General features: G+C 38.1%; 1 protein-coding gene across 1 annotated transcript; it reads right to left on the reverse strand.

Annotated features, from left to right (window-relative positions):
* Positions 1-13737: 13737 nt before the first annotated feature.
* LOC111147375 (phosphoribosyl pyrophosphate synthetase 1-like 1) lies at positions 13738-14734 on the reverse strand. Its single transcript, XM_022503380.1, has one exon. The coding sequence runs from the start codon at positions 14692-14694 to the stop codon at positions 13738-13740; it is 957 nt and encodes a 318-aa protein (XP_022359088.1). The 5' UTR covers positions 14695-14734.
* Positions 14735-15584: the final 850 nt, after the last annotated feature.

The following is a 15584-nucleotide window of genomic DNA, read 5'->3' on the forward strand; positions in this document are numbered from 1 at the left end:
ACTTTGAGTTAATTTTTGTGTATGGGATTGGACAGTAGTCTTAGTTTCATCTTTTTGCATGAGACTCTCCAGATTTCCCTAAATTATTTATTGAAGAGACTGTCCTTTCCCCATTGTATATTCTTGCCTCCTTTGTATTAAATTAATTGATCATTTGTATGTGGGTTTATTTCTGGGCTCTCTCAACTATTCCAATGATTTATGTGTCAATTTCTTGACTTTTTAAAAAAACACTACAATCATTTATTATCCATTTGTTGAACCCTCAAAAAACTCTTTATGAACCCTAAAACTGTTCATTTTTTGATAAATAAAGGAGACCTAGAACAATATAATGGGTTTATATGATTTAAATCAGTATTTGCATCCATTTCTTGCCAGAAGCTAAAAACGTAAAAGATGTGCAAAATGTTAACTCCCCCAAAAGTTTATCCTTTGTACAATACCTCTGTGACTTAAACACTGGAATTGTCCTGGGCATAATGAAGCAACAGGGAAACAAGGATGATGGCATAATAAAGCCAGATGATGTTCAACGGAAGACCCCTTGCTCATTTTATTTCATAATCAAAATCCCAAACATGAAGTTTAAAGGGATTTGGTTCCCCCAGAGTGCTACCCTGTCATTTCTGTTTGTCTGTAATGTAATCTGTAGATATAGATCTGAAGTCCTGTGGAAAGTTAGTATTAAATTACTGGATAATGTTACTCTGGAAGAATTGTGTTCGTTACAGCATGTCTTTGAACCAACTTAAATATCCTTATAGTTGTCCTTCAGTTTATGATGCTGAACGTATGGTGCTTTAGCCCTATAAGAAAATAGCGAAGATGAGATTGCCTTGTAGTCTCATTTAGACAGTTAATTTTATCTTTGTTTTCTTAAGTCACATTTCATTGTGCTTCTCGATGGTGCAAAACTAATTGGCTCTTATCACAGTTACATTACCTTCAAAGGCAGATAAAATTAATGCAAAGTAAAAGATCACTACAATCAGAGATATCTGGTTAAAAGGGAGACAGCCTTGCATAAAGTGGCTGCACAATCCACAGAAGGCTCTGGCAGAATAATAAATCATTACTTTCTCCAGGTTATCATCCTGTGCTCTAGTTCATTATTTTGTATCATTTGTTTTAACCTTGGATTGTCCCTACTACATCTGCTCTGCTGTGATTAATTCTGCTGATGGAAATAAACTGTCGAAGGGCAATGCTGTACTGCATGACTAATTAGCCTCCCGAATTATGTCCATAAATTAACATTTTGTTTTTATTCATTTAAATAAATCAAACTTGTCCAAACTTATTTTGTATAGATCACTCTAATAGCAATTTATTTTTTGGTAACCTTTTTGCTTAGATCAGTTTACTTACTTTTTGGTCAACTAATTCTTAAACATTTTCCTACCTTCATTCTCTCAAACAGCTATAGCACATTATTGTCCCTGTTGGCCCAAGAGGAAGAAAGATATTTTCAGCAAAGCTGAACAAGGGCTCTCCACCAGGCTTTCTGCTTTACCTTACCCTTTCTCGGCTCCTGCCTGCCTCCACTGCTGGCCACAACCCCGTGTTCTGTTCCTATTCCTTATGTAAAAACGGTTATGCTGGGAGCGAATGTTTGGGCCTCGCCCCAGATTCACATGTTGTTTGAAGCACTAATCCCAGGAGTGAAGGTACCAGGAGGTGGGGTCTTTGGAAGGTAATTAGGCTTAGATTGGCTCAGAGGGTGGGACCCTCATGATGGGATTGATGTCCTTAGAAAAAGAGGAGACACATACTCCCTACACACCGAGGATACAGCTGAGTTCGCAAGGAGGAAATGCTGCTCTCAACAGACTTCCAGTCTGCCAGCACCCCGATCTCGGAGTTTCCAGCCTCCAAACTGTGAGAAATAAATGTTTGTTGTTTAAGCCTCCCAAACTGTGGTATCTTGTTACAGCAGCCCCAAAATGACTAAGACAGGTTACTATTGTGAAAAGCCAAATTCTTCTCGGTAAGAACTGCGGATTACACAAGAATATGATTTGCTATAAAACCGGTTGTTTCAAGAACAGAAAAAGTGATGGGAAATGTTTCTGTATATTCTGCAATATTGGGTTGGTTGCCTCCAAAGACTGTTTGAAGAATAGAACTTAGCCTTCCCAGAACACTATGTCATCAGTCTTATTTTGATAAAAGCAGTTAGGCCCTTTCCAATAAGGGGTTCACTGCCTGCAACTTCAGGAAACTGAATAATATGAGAGAATTTAAAAGCCCTCACGTTATTTTCAGAAAGTTCTTGTAGTGGCTGGCTACTTTTATGCCAGGGTTTTCTAGAGCCTCTCCTCATTTGACACAGTTATGCCCATTTCCAATTCCTCCTTCAATAAAGGCACATTGGTAGCTTGAATTTGGCAATTGGGAGTATTTATTCCAAGGAACTATGCAAACAGTACAAAGCAGGACTTTTGTTTTCCAGAGAGCTGGTAGTTAAACATACCCCAGCACCCCACTATTTATATGCAAGGTAAGTGTAGCTAAGCATGGCTCCCCTCTAGAGCTTTTTCTGATTTAATTATTTGTTGGTTCATAGAGAAGAAATCTTTATATGTATACTCATTCTCCCCCTACTCTCCGTCCCCCCACCCTCTTCTCTCTTTCTTTCTCTTTTTATCTTGGGAGCATAGTTCCTAGCGCTCTGCCCTGTTTGAAATAAATATCCCAGAAACTCTGAGTAAAACAAACAGGAAACAGTTATTCCTAGGCTTTTTAACTCAGCTGAGTCAAGTACCATCCCAGTTACTGCTCTAGACAGGTTTCCACAATTGTTTAACACCTGTTACTATTTTACCCAGGTGGAGTCACCTTATGTCTTCTCTGACAGGTAGATAGCTTTGACAGAGGAAAGCACCATGTAATTGAATCACTGTATCAAACACAACTAAACTGCTGCTTAGTGAGCAGTGTGTTTTTAATGGAAATAAACAATTTGTCTATTGGGCACTTTTTATTTTTTATAATTTTATAGATTTTATTTTTAAGTAATCTTTACACCCGGTGTGGGGCTTACACTCAGAGTCCCAAGATCAAGAGTCACATGCTTTAGGGATGGAGCCAGCCAGGCGCCTCTATTGGGCAGTTTTTAAAACCAAATGAACGTGTTTTATCTATCACCTGCCATCTATTACTGTCCTATGCACTGGGAGGGATACAAAAGCAGAGAAAATGGTCATCTCTTACAGAATCCTTCCATACTTCTTTGGGAAAGTCAGAACCGATGAAACATATAAAGCAACTGGAAAGAATTAAGAACTAAATTGTTAAATACTAGTCAATGTTCCAAAGAGCTGGAGGGGTCAGGGAAGACTTAGTGTGGGGATTTCTATTTGAGTTTGTCTCTGAGTGATGACTAGCACTGGGCCATGAAGGAAGGAGGAAGGAGGCACTTTATGTGGGACCAACAGTGTGAGTGAAGAACTTGACCCATGAGCAAGTAATATCTGACTCATGGGAATGATTGGGGAATTTGGATGGATCCTGGGAGATTTCTAAAAGCCAAAAGAAAAATTTGTTAAACACAATAGGCAATAAGAAGCTATTATAGGAGGTGCCTGGGTGGCTCAGTCGTTAAGCAGCTGCCTTCAGCTCAGGTCATGATCTCAGGGTCCTGGGATTGAGCCCCTCATCAGACTCCCTGCTTGGTGGGAAGCCTGCTTCTCCCTCTCCCACTTCCCCTGCTTGTGTTCCCTCTCTTGCTGTGTCTCTCTCTGTCAAATAAATAAATAAAATCTTTTTTTAAAAAAGAAACTATTATAGAGCTGTCAAACATCAGAATGATGACATTAAAGGGATGTCTTTGAAGAAGAATCTGTCAGCATTATGAAAGAGAGAGTGTAGGCTAAGATTAGTGGCATGGGAGATAGAAGCACTAGAAGTACTACTTCTAGTACTTCTAGCTAGTACTAGTACTTCTAGCTAGTACTAGAAGTAACTAGAAGTAACTAGTAACTAGAAGTACTAGAAGTAAGTTAGGTTGGCCTTGTTAAAAAGCACATAGGGACCACAGCAGGGAGTGGGTCACAGCCAAAAACCAGGTAGAGAGCTACTTACCCACTTAGCAGAGGTAAGGGTATAGGAAGTGAAAGAGTAGCCCCAGTGAGGTCAGAAGCAAGCTCCAAAGCACAGCATCCAAGGCATGCTTGGGCATGATACTGGCAATGCCAGAATCAGAAGAGTTGATTTGATGGGCAGAACACAGCGAGAGGAAATCGAAGTGATGGTGTAGGAGGGCTGACCAGAGGTGACAATGTAGCAGGTGTGGGACCGGCTATTCCAGGCTTCTCCTCAGGAAAGGATATACACACTAGAGCCAGCAAGCCTCTTGAGGCTTGACATCACATGGGGCTCAATGTAGGGCCCCAGTACAAACAGGAACTAGAACACAATGCAGATAGACTATGGAGAAAAGAGATAATCAAAGGAAAATCCTGGCTTAATAGCTAATACAAGAGGAGTGTCAGAATATGCCAACCCAAGGAATGCCTAGGGACCTGAAGCTTGGTCCCCATAGAGCAGGCCTTGGGCTGAGCTATGTTGTGGTTTTTTTTTTTTTAAGATTTTATTTATTTATTTGACAGACAGAGATCACAAGTAGGCAGAGAGGCAGGCAGAGAGAGAGAGAGAAGAAGGGAAGCAGGCTCCCCGATGAGCAGAAAGCCCTATGTGGGGCTCAATCCCAGGACCCTGAGATCATGACCTGAGCTGAAGGTAGAGGCTTTAACCCACTAAGCCACCCAGGCGCCCTGGGCTGAGCTATGTTGATGGTAAAGAAGAAACAGAGGACATGTGAGAGCCCAACCATTATGGGTAGCAGTTGCATTGCGGTGATTAATTCTAAACCTACACCAGGTTGCACATTCAAAGCTTTTGACCTCTGATCTTGTTAGAATTGTTTCAGAAACTACCAATTCCCCATGAGAGTAGCTGAAGAAGCAAAAGAAGGTAATATAAAATGAGGAACTTGGAAGTGATGTAATAATATAGGTAATAAGACCCTATAGTCTAATTTTTTTGATATTTTAGCCTATTGATGTATGTTCTGAAGAAGTCTACATGTCTAAGGGGCAGAGGAAACAAAGAAGTTGGGAGAATTTGAGAGGCATTTACATACAACTTCAGTAAAATGTGAAATATCATGTACAATGATTGTGTGTTCTGATTCATTTAGATTTCTGATTATTTGAGCTATGTAGACAACTTTGGGGGGTATAAATTCTTCCTATATTTACTTCTCTTAGGTTAACTTACATTTCCAGACTTTTCATGGTAGTTTAAGTCACATAATTTGAAGATTGCCCATATTCAAAGACATTATTCTTTACTGAAGAAGCACAAAGTGTAGTTTTGGACAATTCCTTAATAACTCTGGGACAAACATTTTTATAAATGAGACCCCAATTTGAGCTTATTTTCTTATCACTTGCCTGTAGGAATTCAAGGTTTTGTACTAATGACGTGGAGGATCCCATTTAGTTCTAAGGAACTATGGTTCCATGGTTTCCTTATGAGGCTAGACATATACCCATACACAGAAACAAGGTTAATTGAGGATTTTGCTTGTTTGAATACATATTAGTTATCAAACTTTGAATAAATAATGTTTTAGAGTTTTTCTTCAGATTTCCACATTACACTATCCAAATTCTGTTACCAAATAGAGGAACACAGGAAAAAGTCTATGAGCAAGTCTATTAATAGAGGAAGATTTCTGTTTCAAGCAAAGGAAAAGAGGAAATCTAGGCTTTATTTCATGTACATACCATGTGACCAAAACTGTTCTAGCTGTTTCACACATGTTCATATTGAATCACAGTAATCGTGTGAGATATTTTGTCTTCATTATGGAGATGAGGAATCGGGGATTCAAAGACATGTATTAACTGGGTAGTTGTATAGCTGGTAAACAATACATTCCAGAATTAAAATTAAGGTTTATTTAATTCTTAAGTTCATTCTTGTTTTCAGTACCCAATATTTCAAAAATATGTTTGTATACATAAACTTTTACAAAAGAAATGTCTAAATCTGATTTTAGATGCTGCAGCTATGAAATCTATATCAATATATTTTCTGAATTAATAAAACAAAGTTAACCCTACAGCTCACTCCCCAAATACAAATACATTTTTCTATAAACTAATACAATATTTCTCAAAGTAAAAATCCTCTGAGAAGACCTCCTGGTCTAGGGATAACCCTACAAGAGGGATGGCATACAAGTTCCACATGTTGTCAGATCTTAGTAATTGGTAGTTGCTGCCTGGATCTCTGCATGGAGAAGAAATCTGAGGTCATGTCTAAGTCAACAGGAAGGAGCCTTGGGGTCCATAAGAGGTGAAGCACATGGTCATGGGTGAGGAAAATGGCAGCCATGTGCCATGTGTTGGCTACAGATGCCACAAATATTAGTGAAGTAATATATAATTTGGTATGCTACTGCTCCAAACTGCCTCTCACATTCAAAATCCTCTCACTTTAATTCTCTCAAAATTATTCTCACTTTTGGGGCTTAGTGTTTCCTAAGCTGGTCTGATCATAGGAATCATCTAGATTAATTGTTTAAAACTACTGTCTCCTAGGCCTCTTATCTGGAAAATACAGGAAGTTAAGAGTAGGAGGCCTGGAATTTTAAGTTTTGGCAAGTTTGGGATTATTAGAGTTGCCTTTGTATTCAGAAAGCTCCTGTGAAGGACAAACGTGAAGTTATTGAGCAGTGATAATTTGAGACCCAATTTTCCTGGTAGAGATTTGGGCACTTACCAGCCATGGGTAAACAACAGATCAATTTGATGGTGACTGGTGATCAGAGAATTTTCAGCCCACATGATGGATTACCCACTGAATCTGGCTCTGCCCAATTTACTGATTATTCTCATTCTGCTTTTCCTCTTGCTCACTCCACTCTGAGCAACACTGACCTTTCTGTTTCTCTAACATGTGTACGTTCCCACCTCAAAGTTTTTCTCCTTTATGTTCCCCTGCATGGTCTATCATTCTTGGAGACTTTCACAGGGCTAGTGTCCCTAATCCTCTTTTAACTGGTAGGGAGATTAAGTAAAAACTAAATGGTAAACAAGGAGGAAGATTTTAAGTCTGTGAAGTAGACTCATTGCTTATATGACAATCGAACTCTTTTTAATATTCTAAAAGGGAGGGCATAGCTCTAAGCAATGAGTTATGCCAGTCATCACATAGCATCTACAAAGATGTGAAGAAATTGCTTTTTTCTAGAAAATAAAGAAGGGTGAATATAAAAACAAGAAGTCACTAGTTGAATAACAATTAAATCTGGGTAAAATGTATTCTTTAAAACCATTCAATCACAGTCTTATCTTTTTTGATTCTTTCAAGATGCTCATGAGTAGAATCATCTGACTGTATCTTTGAATGAGCATTAGGATTTGGGAAGCATCTTAATAAACATGAACTGAAGCCACTCTGAAGAAAACATCATTAATCATGTCATTTGATAAGAGATACTGTCAGTGTTGCATTTAGAAATGTATACTCAGGGGGCGCCTGGGTGGCTCAGTGGGTTAGAAATGTATACTCAGACTGAATTCCAGTGAACATCCCTTGTGTATATTAGGGTTTAGGAAAATGAGGACTTCTTTGTTTACTATAAATTAAAAAAATATTATTTAGGCCTAATTTCTCAAAATGGAAATCACCCAGACACATTGGATCTTCCAGTTGCAGAGTCTTTCCATTCCAGTTCATTTTGCACAGTGCTGCTGTATTGTCTTTCAGAAAGTACTATTTTTAAAAAAAAGTACTATTTTCATTTTAAGGCTACAATGGCTCTCTTTTACTTTTTAAATGAATACAGATTCTTTAGGTTGGTATTTAAGACACCTACTTAGCTACTATTAGGTTTACCCATCATTAGGTAAGGTTTATATCAATGTAAAAATATCCACTAAACCATAATAACTGACTGCTTGATACATGATAAACATTAAATAAGGTATCTTGAAGATACAACGACTGTATGAAATATTCCCAGTCCTTAATGACTACCGAAGTTCATCTCATAAATCAGAGGGGGAGACAAACTATGAGAGACTGTGGACTCTGAGAAACAAACTAAGGGTTTTGGAGGGGAGGGGAGTGGGAGGTTGGGTGAGCCTGGTGGTGGGTATTAAGGAGGGCACGTATGGCATGGAGCGTTGGGTGCAGTGCATAAACAATGAATTTTGGAACACACACACACACACACAAAAATTAAATTAAAAAAAGAATAGGCAATATTGTAAAAAATGATGCAGGAAAAAGGAGTTTGCAGGAGAGAGACACAAAGAGATCAGATATTGTGATATTTATAAAATAAGTGGGCCTTGAAGTAAGATTCAGTCAAGTGGAGGGTAACAAAGATAATTGAAAGTTAGGAGAATGTGTGTAAAGGAATGATGGCAGAGATTTGCAAGTATTTTCTGGAGCAATAAATAAACCAATAAGAACAGAGCAGAAAGTTGGGAATAGTGGGCTAGATTTTGATGGTCATGCCTGAATATAAAGGAGGGGGTTTGCTGTAAACAATAAAAAGGAACTATTGAAAATTTTATTATGACATTAAGGTAATAAAAATAATATTTTAAGATTTCCCAACTACTAGGTATCTATCATTGTTGATTGATCAGTACATTATTTATCTAATGACATGATATGCCAACTTTGTCATGTACTTGTCTGAATGCCACTTTGGCAAAATTAGTTGTAATATACATACAAATAAATAAATAAATAAATACACACACTCCCATAGATACACAGTTGACCCTTGAACAACACAGATTTGAACTCCTTGTCCACTTACATGTAGATTTTTCTAAATAAAAATAGTACAGTATGGTAAATGTGTTTTTGCTTTCTTATGACTTCTTTTTTTTTTTTTTTAAGATTTTATTTATTTATTTAACAAAGAAAGAGAGAGACAGTTAGAGAGGGAACACAAGCAGGGGACTGGGAGAGGGAGAAGAAGGCTTCCTGCTGGGAGGGGAACCTGATTCAGGGTTTGATCCCAGGAGCCTGGGAACGTGACCTGAGCCAGAGGCGGACGCTTAACGACTGAGTCATCCAGGTGCCCCCTTATGATTTTCTTAATAACATTTTCTTTTCTCTAGTCTACTTTATTATCAGATATAGTATGTAATATGTGTAATACACAAAATGTGCATTAATTTAGTGTTTATGTCATTGATAAGGCATCCAGTCAACAGTAGGCTATTAGTGGTTAAGTTTGGGGGAGTCAAAAGTTGTAAGAGGGTTTTCAATTGTGTTGGGGGTTCAGCACCCCGCTCAACTTATTAAAGGGCCAACTGTGTGTATAAGTATACACACACACACACACACACACACGCATTATACATTTCCACCCATTCAACTTTTAGGTACTGTTGTGAACTCTCATCTAATAGAAGCTGGTACCCAGTGTGATGGGCTGTATTATACAGTTCTTGACCAATAAGCATAATAAGCACACTATAGCTTTCAGCTAGATTATCTGCTACTTTGCCCACCATGGGATGAATATATTCCGCTATCTGAGTTATTTACTATCCTATGGCCTCTCTTCCGTTTATTTTGTAGAGAACAGTTCGTCCAAAATGACTGGTTAAATGTGTGGAAATAACATTGGGTACACTTCATATATACAAGGTAACAGTGTTATAATGGAAGAAGTAGAAGTCTTGAAGAGGCTGGAGGTGCTTTCTAGAATAGAATCAAGTAAGCGTAAAGTTAAGATCATCAAGAAGTTAGATATTGGCCAGTGTCAGCTTACATTAAGGAGCCCATTATAAGCATCACTATCATTTGGATTGACCAATAATTATATGAAGATACCTAAGGAAAAAAATTGTGGCAGGAGTCTCATCCCCATTTCAGAGAATCTGAATAGATTGCGGGAGTGGTTGCCAAGGCAGGATATCAGGAAAGCATCTCCACAGAGACTTCACGATAGTGAATCTCCTAGAGAATTGATTCAGTTATGCTTCTTTTTCCAGTAATACAACCCCTCCATTAAAAAGGGTATGGGTATAGTAAATTCCTGTAAGTGTACATAGGTCTGTTTCAGGAATCTAAATTCTGTAATATCGATTTATGTGTTCATTCCTGCATCAAAACAGTCTTAATTACTGTAGCTTTATAATATCTTAATATAATACAAAAACATTTTGAAAAATATCTTGAATATTTTTGTTATTTATTTTCCAAATGAACTTCAAGAAAAACTTGTCAAGTTTTTTTTTTTTTTTTTTCATCCTCTTGGGATTTTGATTGGGGTTATACTGACTAGGTGATTTTGAGGAAACTCTCATATTGTTCTTCCTTTCCCAGTTTATACATTCTATATCCTGTAGCAAACTTTTTTCATACCAGTCCTAAAATGTTAGAGTTTCTTACTGGTTATTTTGCAGATTTTATTGCTCTAGGTTGTGGAATTTTTTTTTCAATTATATTTTAAAATTTTGTTTTGTTGGTATTTAGGAGAGGCAATTACTTTATCTTAGGTGTAATCAGTCTCCTGACCTCCTGTAGGAACAAATAAATTTTCTTTGGTTGTTGGATTTCTTGTTGACAATCATGACATCTTTAACTAAGGACAGTTTTGACTCCTTTTTTTCTAATATTGCTCTCTTCTTTTTCTTGCCTTATTCCACTGGCTTAGATATTTGACTGATTGTAGTGGGAATCATTAATTATATCTTTGTAAGTCTCTAGTGGATTTTCTTTATCAGGTCAAGCAAGCTTCATTCTATTCCTATTTTACTGATAGTTGTATTTTTTCACAAGATTGTCAAGACAATTGTAGTAAATCCTCTTCACTGTATATAGTCTATGTAAATTTCTTTAAAAAAAAATGTATGAAGGGGCGCCTGGGTGGCTCAGTGGGTTAAGCCTCTGCCTTCGGCTCAGGTCATGGTCTCAGGGTCCTGGGATCAAGCCCCACATCGGGCTCTCTGCTCAGCAGAGAGCCTGCTTCCCTTCCTCTCTCTCTCTGCCTGCCTCTGCCTACTTGTGATCTCTGTCTGTCAAATAACTAAATAAAATCTTAAAAAAAAATGTATGAAGACTTTTTGGTGACCTATAAATATTTTTAATATAAGTGTTTTCACTCATGCTGGAATTTATGAATTATCTGTTCAGTTTCCATATGTAGTTATTAAAATGATATCTTATTTATGAGAGTTCTGTTGAAATTTCCTTCTGTTAATGTAGTTCATACATTTCTCCTCACACTCTCACTTGTTTTTCTTTTTATATTTCAATGTTGAGCTGTTAGGTGCATAAAGATTCTTGATGATTGTAACTTATTGGAGGGGTTTAATCAGCAAAACATACTCCACATTTACTTTAACTGAAAAATCCCTTCTAGTTTCTCTCTGTGAGCATTTACTTGATATATTTTTCATCATCCCTTTTTATCAAAATTTTTGTTTAGGTGTATCTTCTGTAAACAGCTTATCATTAGAAAATTTTGCCACCCAATCTAATAATTTCTTTCATAAAGTTAATTTAACATATTGACTTTAGTTAATATGTTGACTTTAAAGTATATTTGGTATTTTCTATTTGCTATGTTTTCTTCCTTATTTATTTCCTATCTTCAACTGGATTTTTTTACTTTGTTCATTTTGCCATTATAGTGGCCATTACACATTTTTTTTTCTGTCTAGGAATTTTCAAGTAATTCTTTCCATTTTTATCTTACTTGTCCTTGAATTTTAGAAAACATGTTTAAACACAGTTTTTTTCTATAGTGTCAATTGTGTCAGTAACCTCCTTCCCAAACTAGATAAAATTATTAACTTAGACCAATCCTAACATCTCCTAATCTCCCATGCTTTTTGGATATCATCTAGAATTTTTATAGATTTTAAAATAATTTGCTTTATACTGTGGCTCAATTTTTATATGAATTTTATCTTAACTATGATAATCTTCACAATAACTTCATGAAAACTTATTTTTATTTAAGTTTCACCATTATCTCTTTTAATTCATGTGTTCCTCTTAGTTGTATGTGTATTTTTTTTATTTTCAGTATCCTCAAGTGATATTTTCAGAAAGCATTTATGGGGACAAATTTCCAGAGTCCTTTAATATATTAAAATGCCCTAATTCTGCCTTCAAAATTAAATGTTAGTTTGGTTGGGCAAGAAATCTAGGTTGAAAATAATGTCCTTCAGAATGCAAAAGTTTTTTCCATTTTGCTTATTGCCTGAGAGATCAAATGAAAAAATCTAATAGCATTCTGAATACTGTTCCTTTAAAATCACCTTATATCTTTCAGCAGCTTTTAAGGCCTGTCTGCATTTTCTTGGAAATTAGAAATTTCATGATATGTCTAGATGTATATATATATTTTTCACCTACATGCAGATATTCTATTAGTTTCCCCAACAGGAGGTCAATACCAATTTTTTTTTTAAAGATTTTTTTTTTATTTGTTTATTTGACAGAGAGAGATCACAAGTAGACAGAGAGGCAGGCAGAGAGAGAGAGAGGGAAGCAGGCTCCCTGCTGAGCAGAGAGCCCGACGCGGAACTCGATCCCAGGACCCTGAGATCATGACCCGAGCTGAAGGCAGCGGCCCAACCCACTGAGCCACCCAGGCTCCCGACAATACCAATTTTTAAACATAAATCTGAGGTCACCTGACATGCCAACTGAATACAAGGAAGGATGACAAAGATAAATGTTTCATGAAAAGGCACTATAACATCACCTAAAATCTACAATCCTGGGGTTAGTAGGCTCAAATTAAGCTACAGCAAAAATATCTAATGCAAATATTAAGAGATTGTATAGCAGGAAGTAGATTTGCTTTCCAGAAGACTGGATCATTTGGACCCAACAGGATATTTGTCCTGGAAAAGGTCAAGGTGGTTGGAGGTAAAACTAGAAGTTATAGGTACAGTGGTGCCTGGGTAGATCAGTTGAACATTGAACTCTTGGTTTCAGCTCAGGTCATGGTCTCAGTGTCCTGAGATCAAGCCCCACAGGGGGCTCTGCACTCAGCAGAGAGTCTGCTTGAGATTCTCTCTCCACTCTCTCCCCTGAGAATCCGAGATATATAGTCTCCAAACACATGGTGACAGATTCCTCTTCTTCCTTTTCAGAAGCATTGGCTGCACTTTCCAGCTTCCTCTCATGATCCTACCCAGTGGCTTTCAAACTGAAAGCTGCTACTCTTGTCTTGCAGGGGTTTAGCATGCATCTTGAAGAACTTGTGACAAATGAGAGGAGGAACAGTTCAGAAGAGGGGGGAGAAAAGGGAGTAGAGGATGGTAGGAAAGGGTAGTGGTGAGGTTGGTGGTTGAGGTTGGCTGTAGTTGCTATTTATCCTGAAGCATTCACATGTAGTCTAAACTTCCTAATCACTTTCAAACACCTCCACACAACACCCTCAAAGTCTGAAATCAGTAGCTGAACTGTAGTTAAAGTTGCAAGGGTCACAAAATAATCAAAGAAGCCAGAATGAGACAACCCAGAGAGAAAACCCCAGCAATTATCCTTAATCTGTCTCTCCTCAATTTAAGATAAACCCTAATATACCCGATGTGTGATGTAGAAAGTCACACCTGGGCAAGCTGGGTCTTCTACTGAACTTTCCATCAAATTCCAAGGGGAAAAAAATAAACAAGCAGCAAGGTATATTTTGATTTTTATCTTATTTTATTTAAAAACAGAGTTCTGTTATAAAGGGACATGGCTGAATAGGTAGGAAACAGATTCCCCGTTGTGGGTTCTCCTGATGGCTTCTGCAAGGATCATGGAGATGTCGATCACCTGTATTCTGGGGCACTGCTTCATCTTATCCTCCTGAGGTATGGTATTGGTGACTACCACTGCTTCAAAGCATGCACTGTTGATGCGAGCAATGGCCGGCCCGGAAAAGATTCCGTGAGTCAAGATCGCATAAACTTTGATGGCTCCCGCTGAGAGGAGTTTGTCAGCTGCGTGACAGATTGTGCCACAGGTATCAGCCATGTCATCCACAAGGATAGCCACACGATCCCTCACGTCTCCCACTAGCACCATGCGGTCCACTTCGTTGGCCTTCTTCCGCTCTTTGTGAATCAAGGCGAAGTCCACGTTCAACCTGTCTGCGATGGAGGTCACTCGCTTAGCTCCACCAGCGTCTGGTGAGACAACAATGCAGTTCCTCCACTCAGAGATATTCTCCCTTATCCACTTCAGGACAGCTGGCTCCGCATACAAATTGTCTACTGGGATATCAAAAAAGCCCTGAATTTGAGAAGCATGTAAATCCATGGTGATGATATGGTCTGCACCTGCTATAGACAGCATATTCGCAACAAGCTTGGCGGATATTGGGGCCCGGCTCTTATCCTTCTTATCCTGCCGGGCATAAGGAAAGCATGGGATGACGGCGGTAACCCGGCTGGCTGAAGCGATCTTGCAGGCATTAATCATGATCAAAAGCTCCATTAGGCTGTCGTTGATTTCGCCACAACCACTCTGCACGATGTAGACGTCCTCTCCCCTCACGCTCTCGCCAATTTCCACACACGTCTCCTGGTTACTGAATTTCTTGGTCACCACCTTGCCTAGCTCCAGGCCCAGGCGGTCAGCAATTTTCTGGGATAAGTCCTGGTGGGAGCTGCCACCGAAGATTTTGATATTTGGCATTTGGTCAATCACTCCAGGCACTCTCCGTCCTGCGATCACCCCGGCTGCCAGGATCCCAACCGAAGTCCGACCACCGGTTAAAGAAGGACTTCCGGTTGTTACTGGGCGGTTACAGTTCCACTTCCGGCCATGAACCGCTCTAAGTGCACCTTGGGTCTTCAGAAAAAAAAATTCCTGTTTGTCACCTACTTCACACTTTTAAACTGAAAAAATCAAGTCTTTCTTCAGTTCATGGATTTTTTTCTTCTATTGGTGTCTATAGTAGTTTCCTACGGCTGCGAAACAAATTCAAACACATAAAAATGTAGAACTTCTGCAGCGTAAAAGATGTATACGTTTAAAAGGATAGTTACAGACTGGAGAAAAAGTCTAAAATATAGTTTAGGCAGTATTCTTTCTGATCGAGTAAGGAAAAAGATGAGCAAAATAGTTTGGAAGTAGTATAAATAGCTTAGGGGGTAGATAGGGGAGGAAGTTATAAACATATGAAAAAAATGGTAGTAATCAGGAAAATGCCAATCATTTTCACACATCAGGTGGGCCCAAACTATTAGATAACATCTCTGTTGTTAGAGAATGTGTTAAGTATATAAATTTTGCAAGGGAAATTTTGTATAACCTTTGACTGGATGTATCTATTTCTAGGAATCTACTCAATGGGAATATTCACAGGCATCCCCCAAATACATTGATAATGTTATTTGTTGCTGTATTAATTCATTCTGTCAATACTTCCTCAAGTATTCTGTGTGTCAAGTGTTGTACCATTTACAGAATATAAGATGGTGATTGACAAGTAGTAGTCTCTCTAGAATTACTTATAATAGGTGGAAACTAATAAATGTCCATCAGTAGGTAAGTTACATATAATGTATAATCATATAATGTAA

Source organism: Enhydra lutris, unplaced genomic scaffold (genome assembly GCF_002288905.1).
Source record: "Enhydra lutris kenyoni isolate GAN:26980312 unplaced genomic scaffold, ASM228890v2 scaffoldscaffold16, whole genome shotgun sequence".
Lineage (NCBI taxonomy): Eukaryota > Metazoa > Chordata > Mammalia > Carnivora > Mustelidae > Enhydra > Enhydra lutris.

Bases quoted from the DNA above. Each gene is read 5' to 3' on its own strand.
- LOC111147375 (XM_022503380.1), bottom strand. From the start codon at position 14,694: ATGCCAAATATCAAAATCTTCGGTGGCAGCTCCCACCAGGACTTATCC.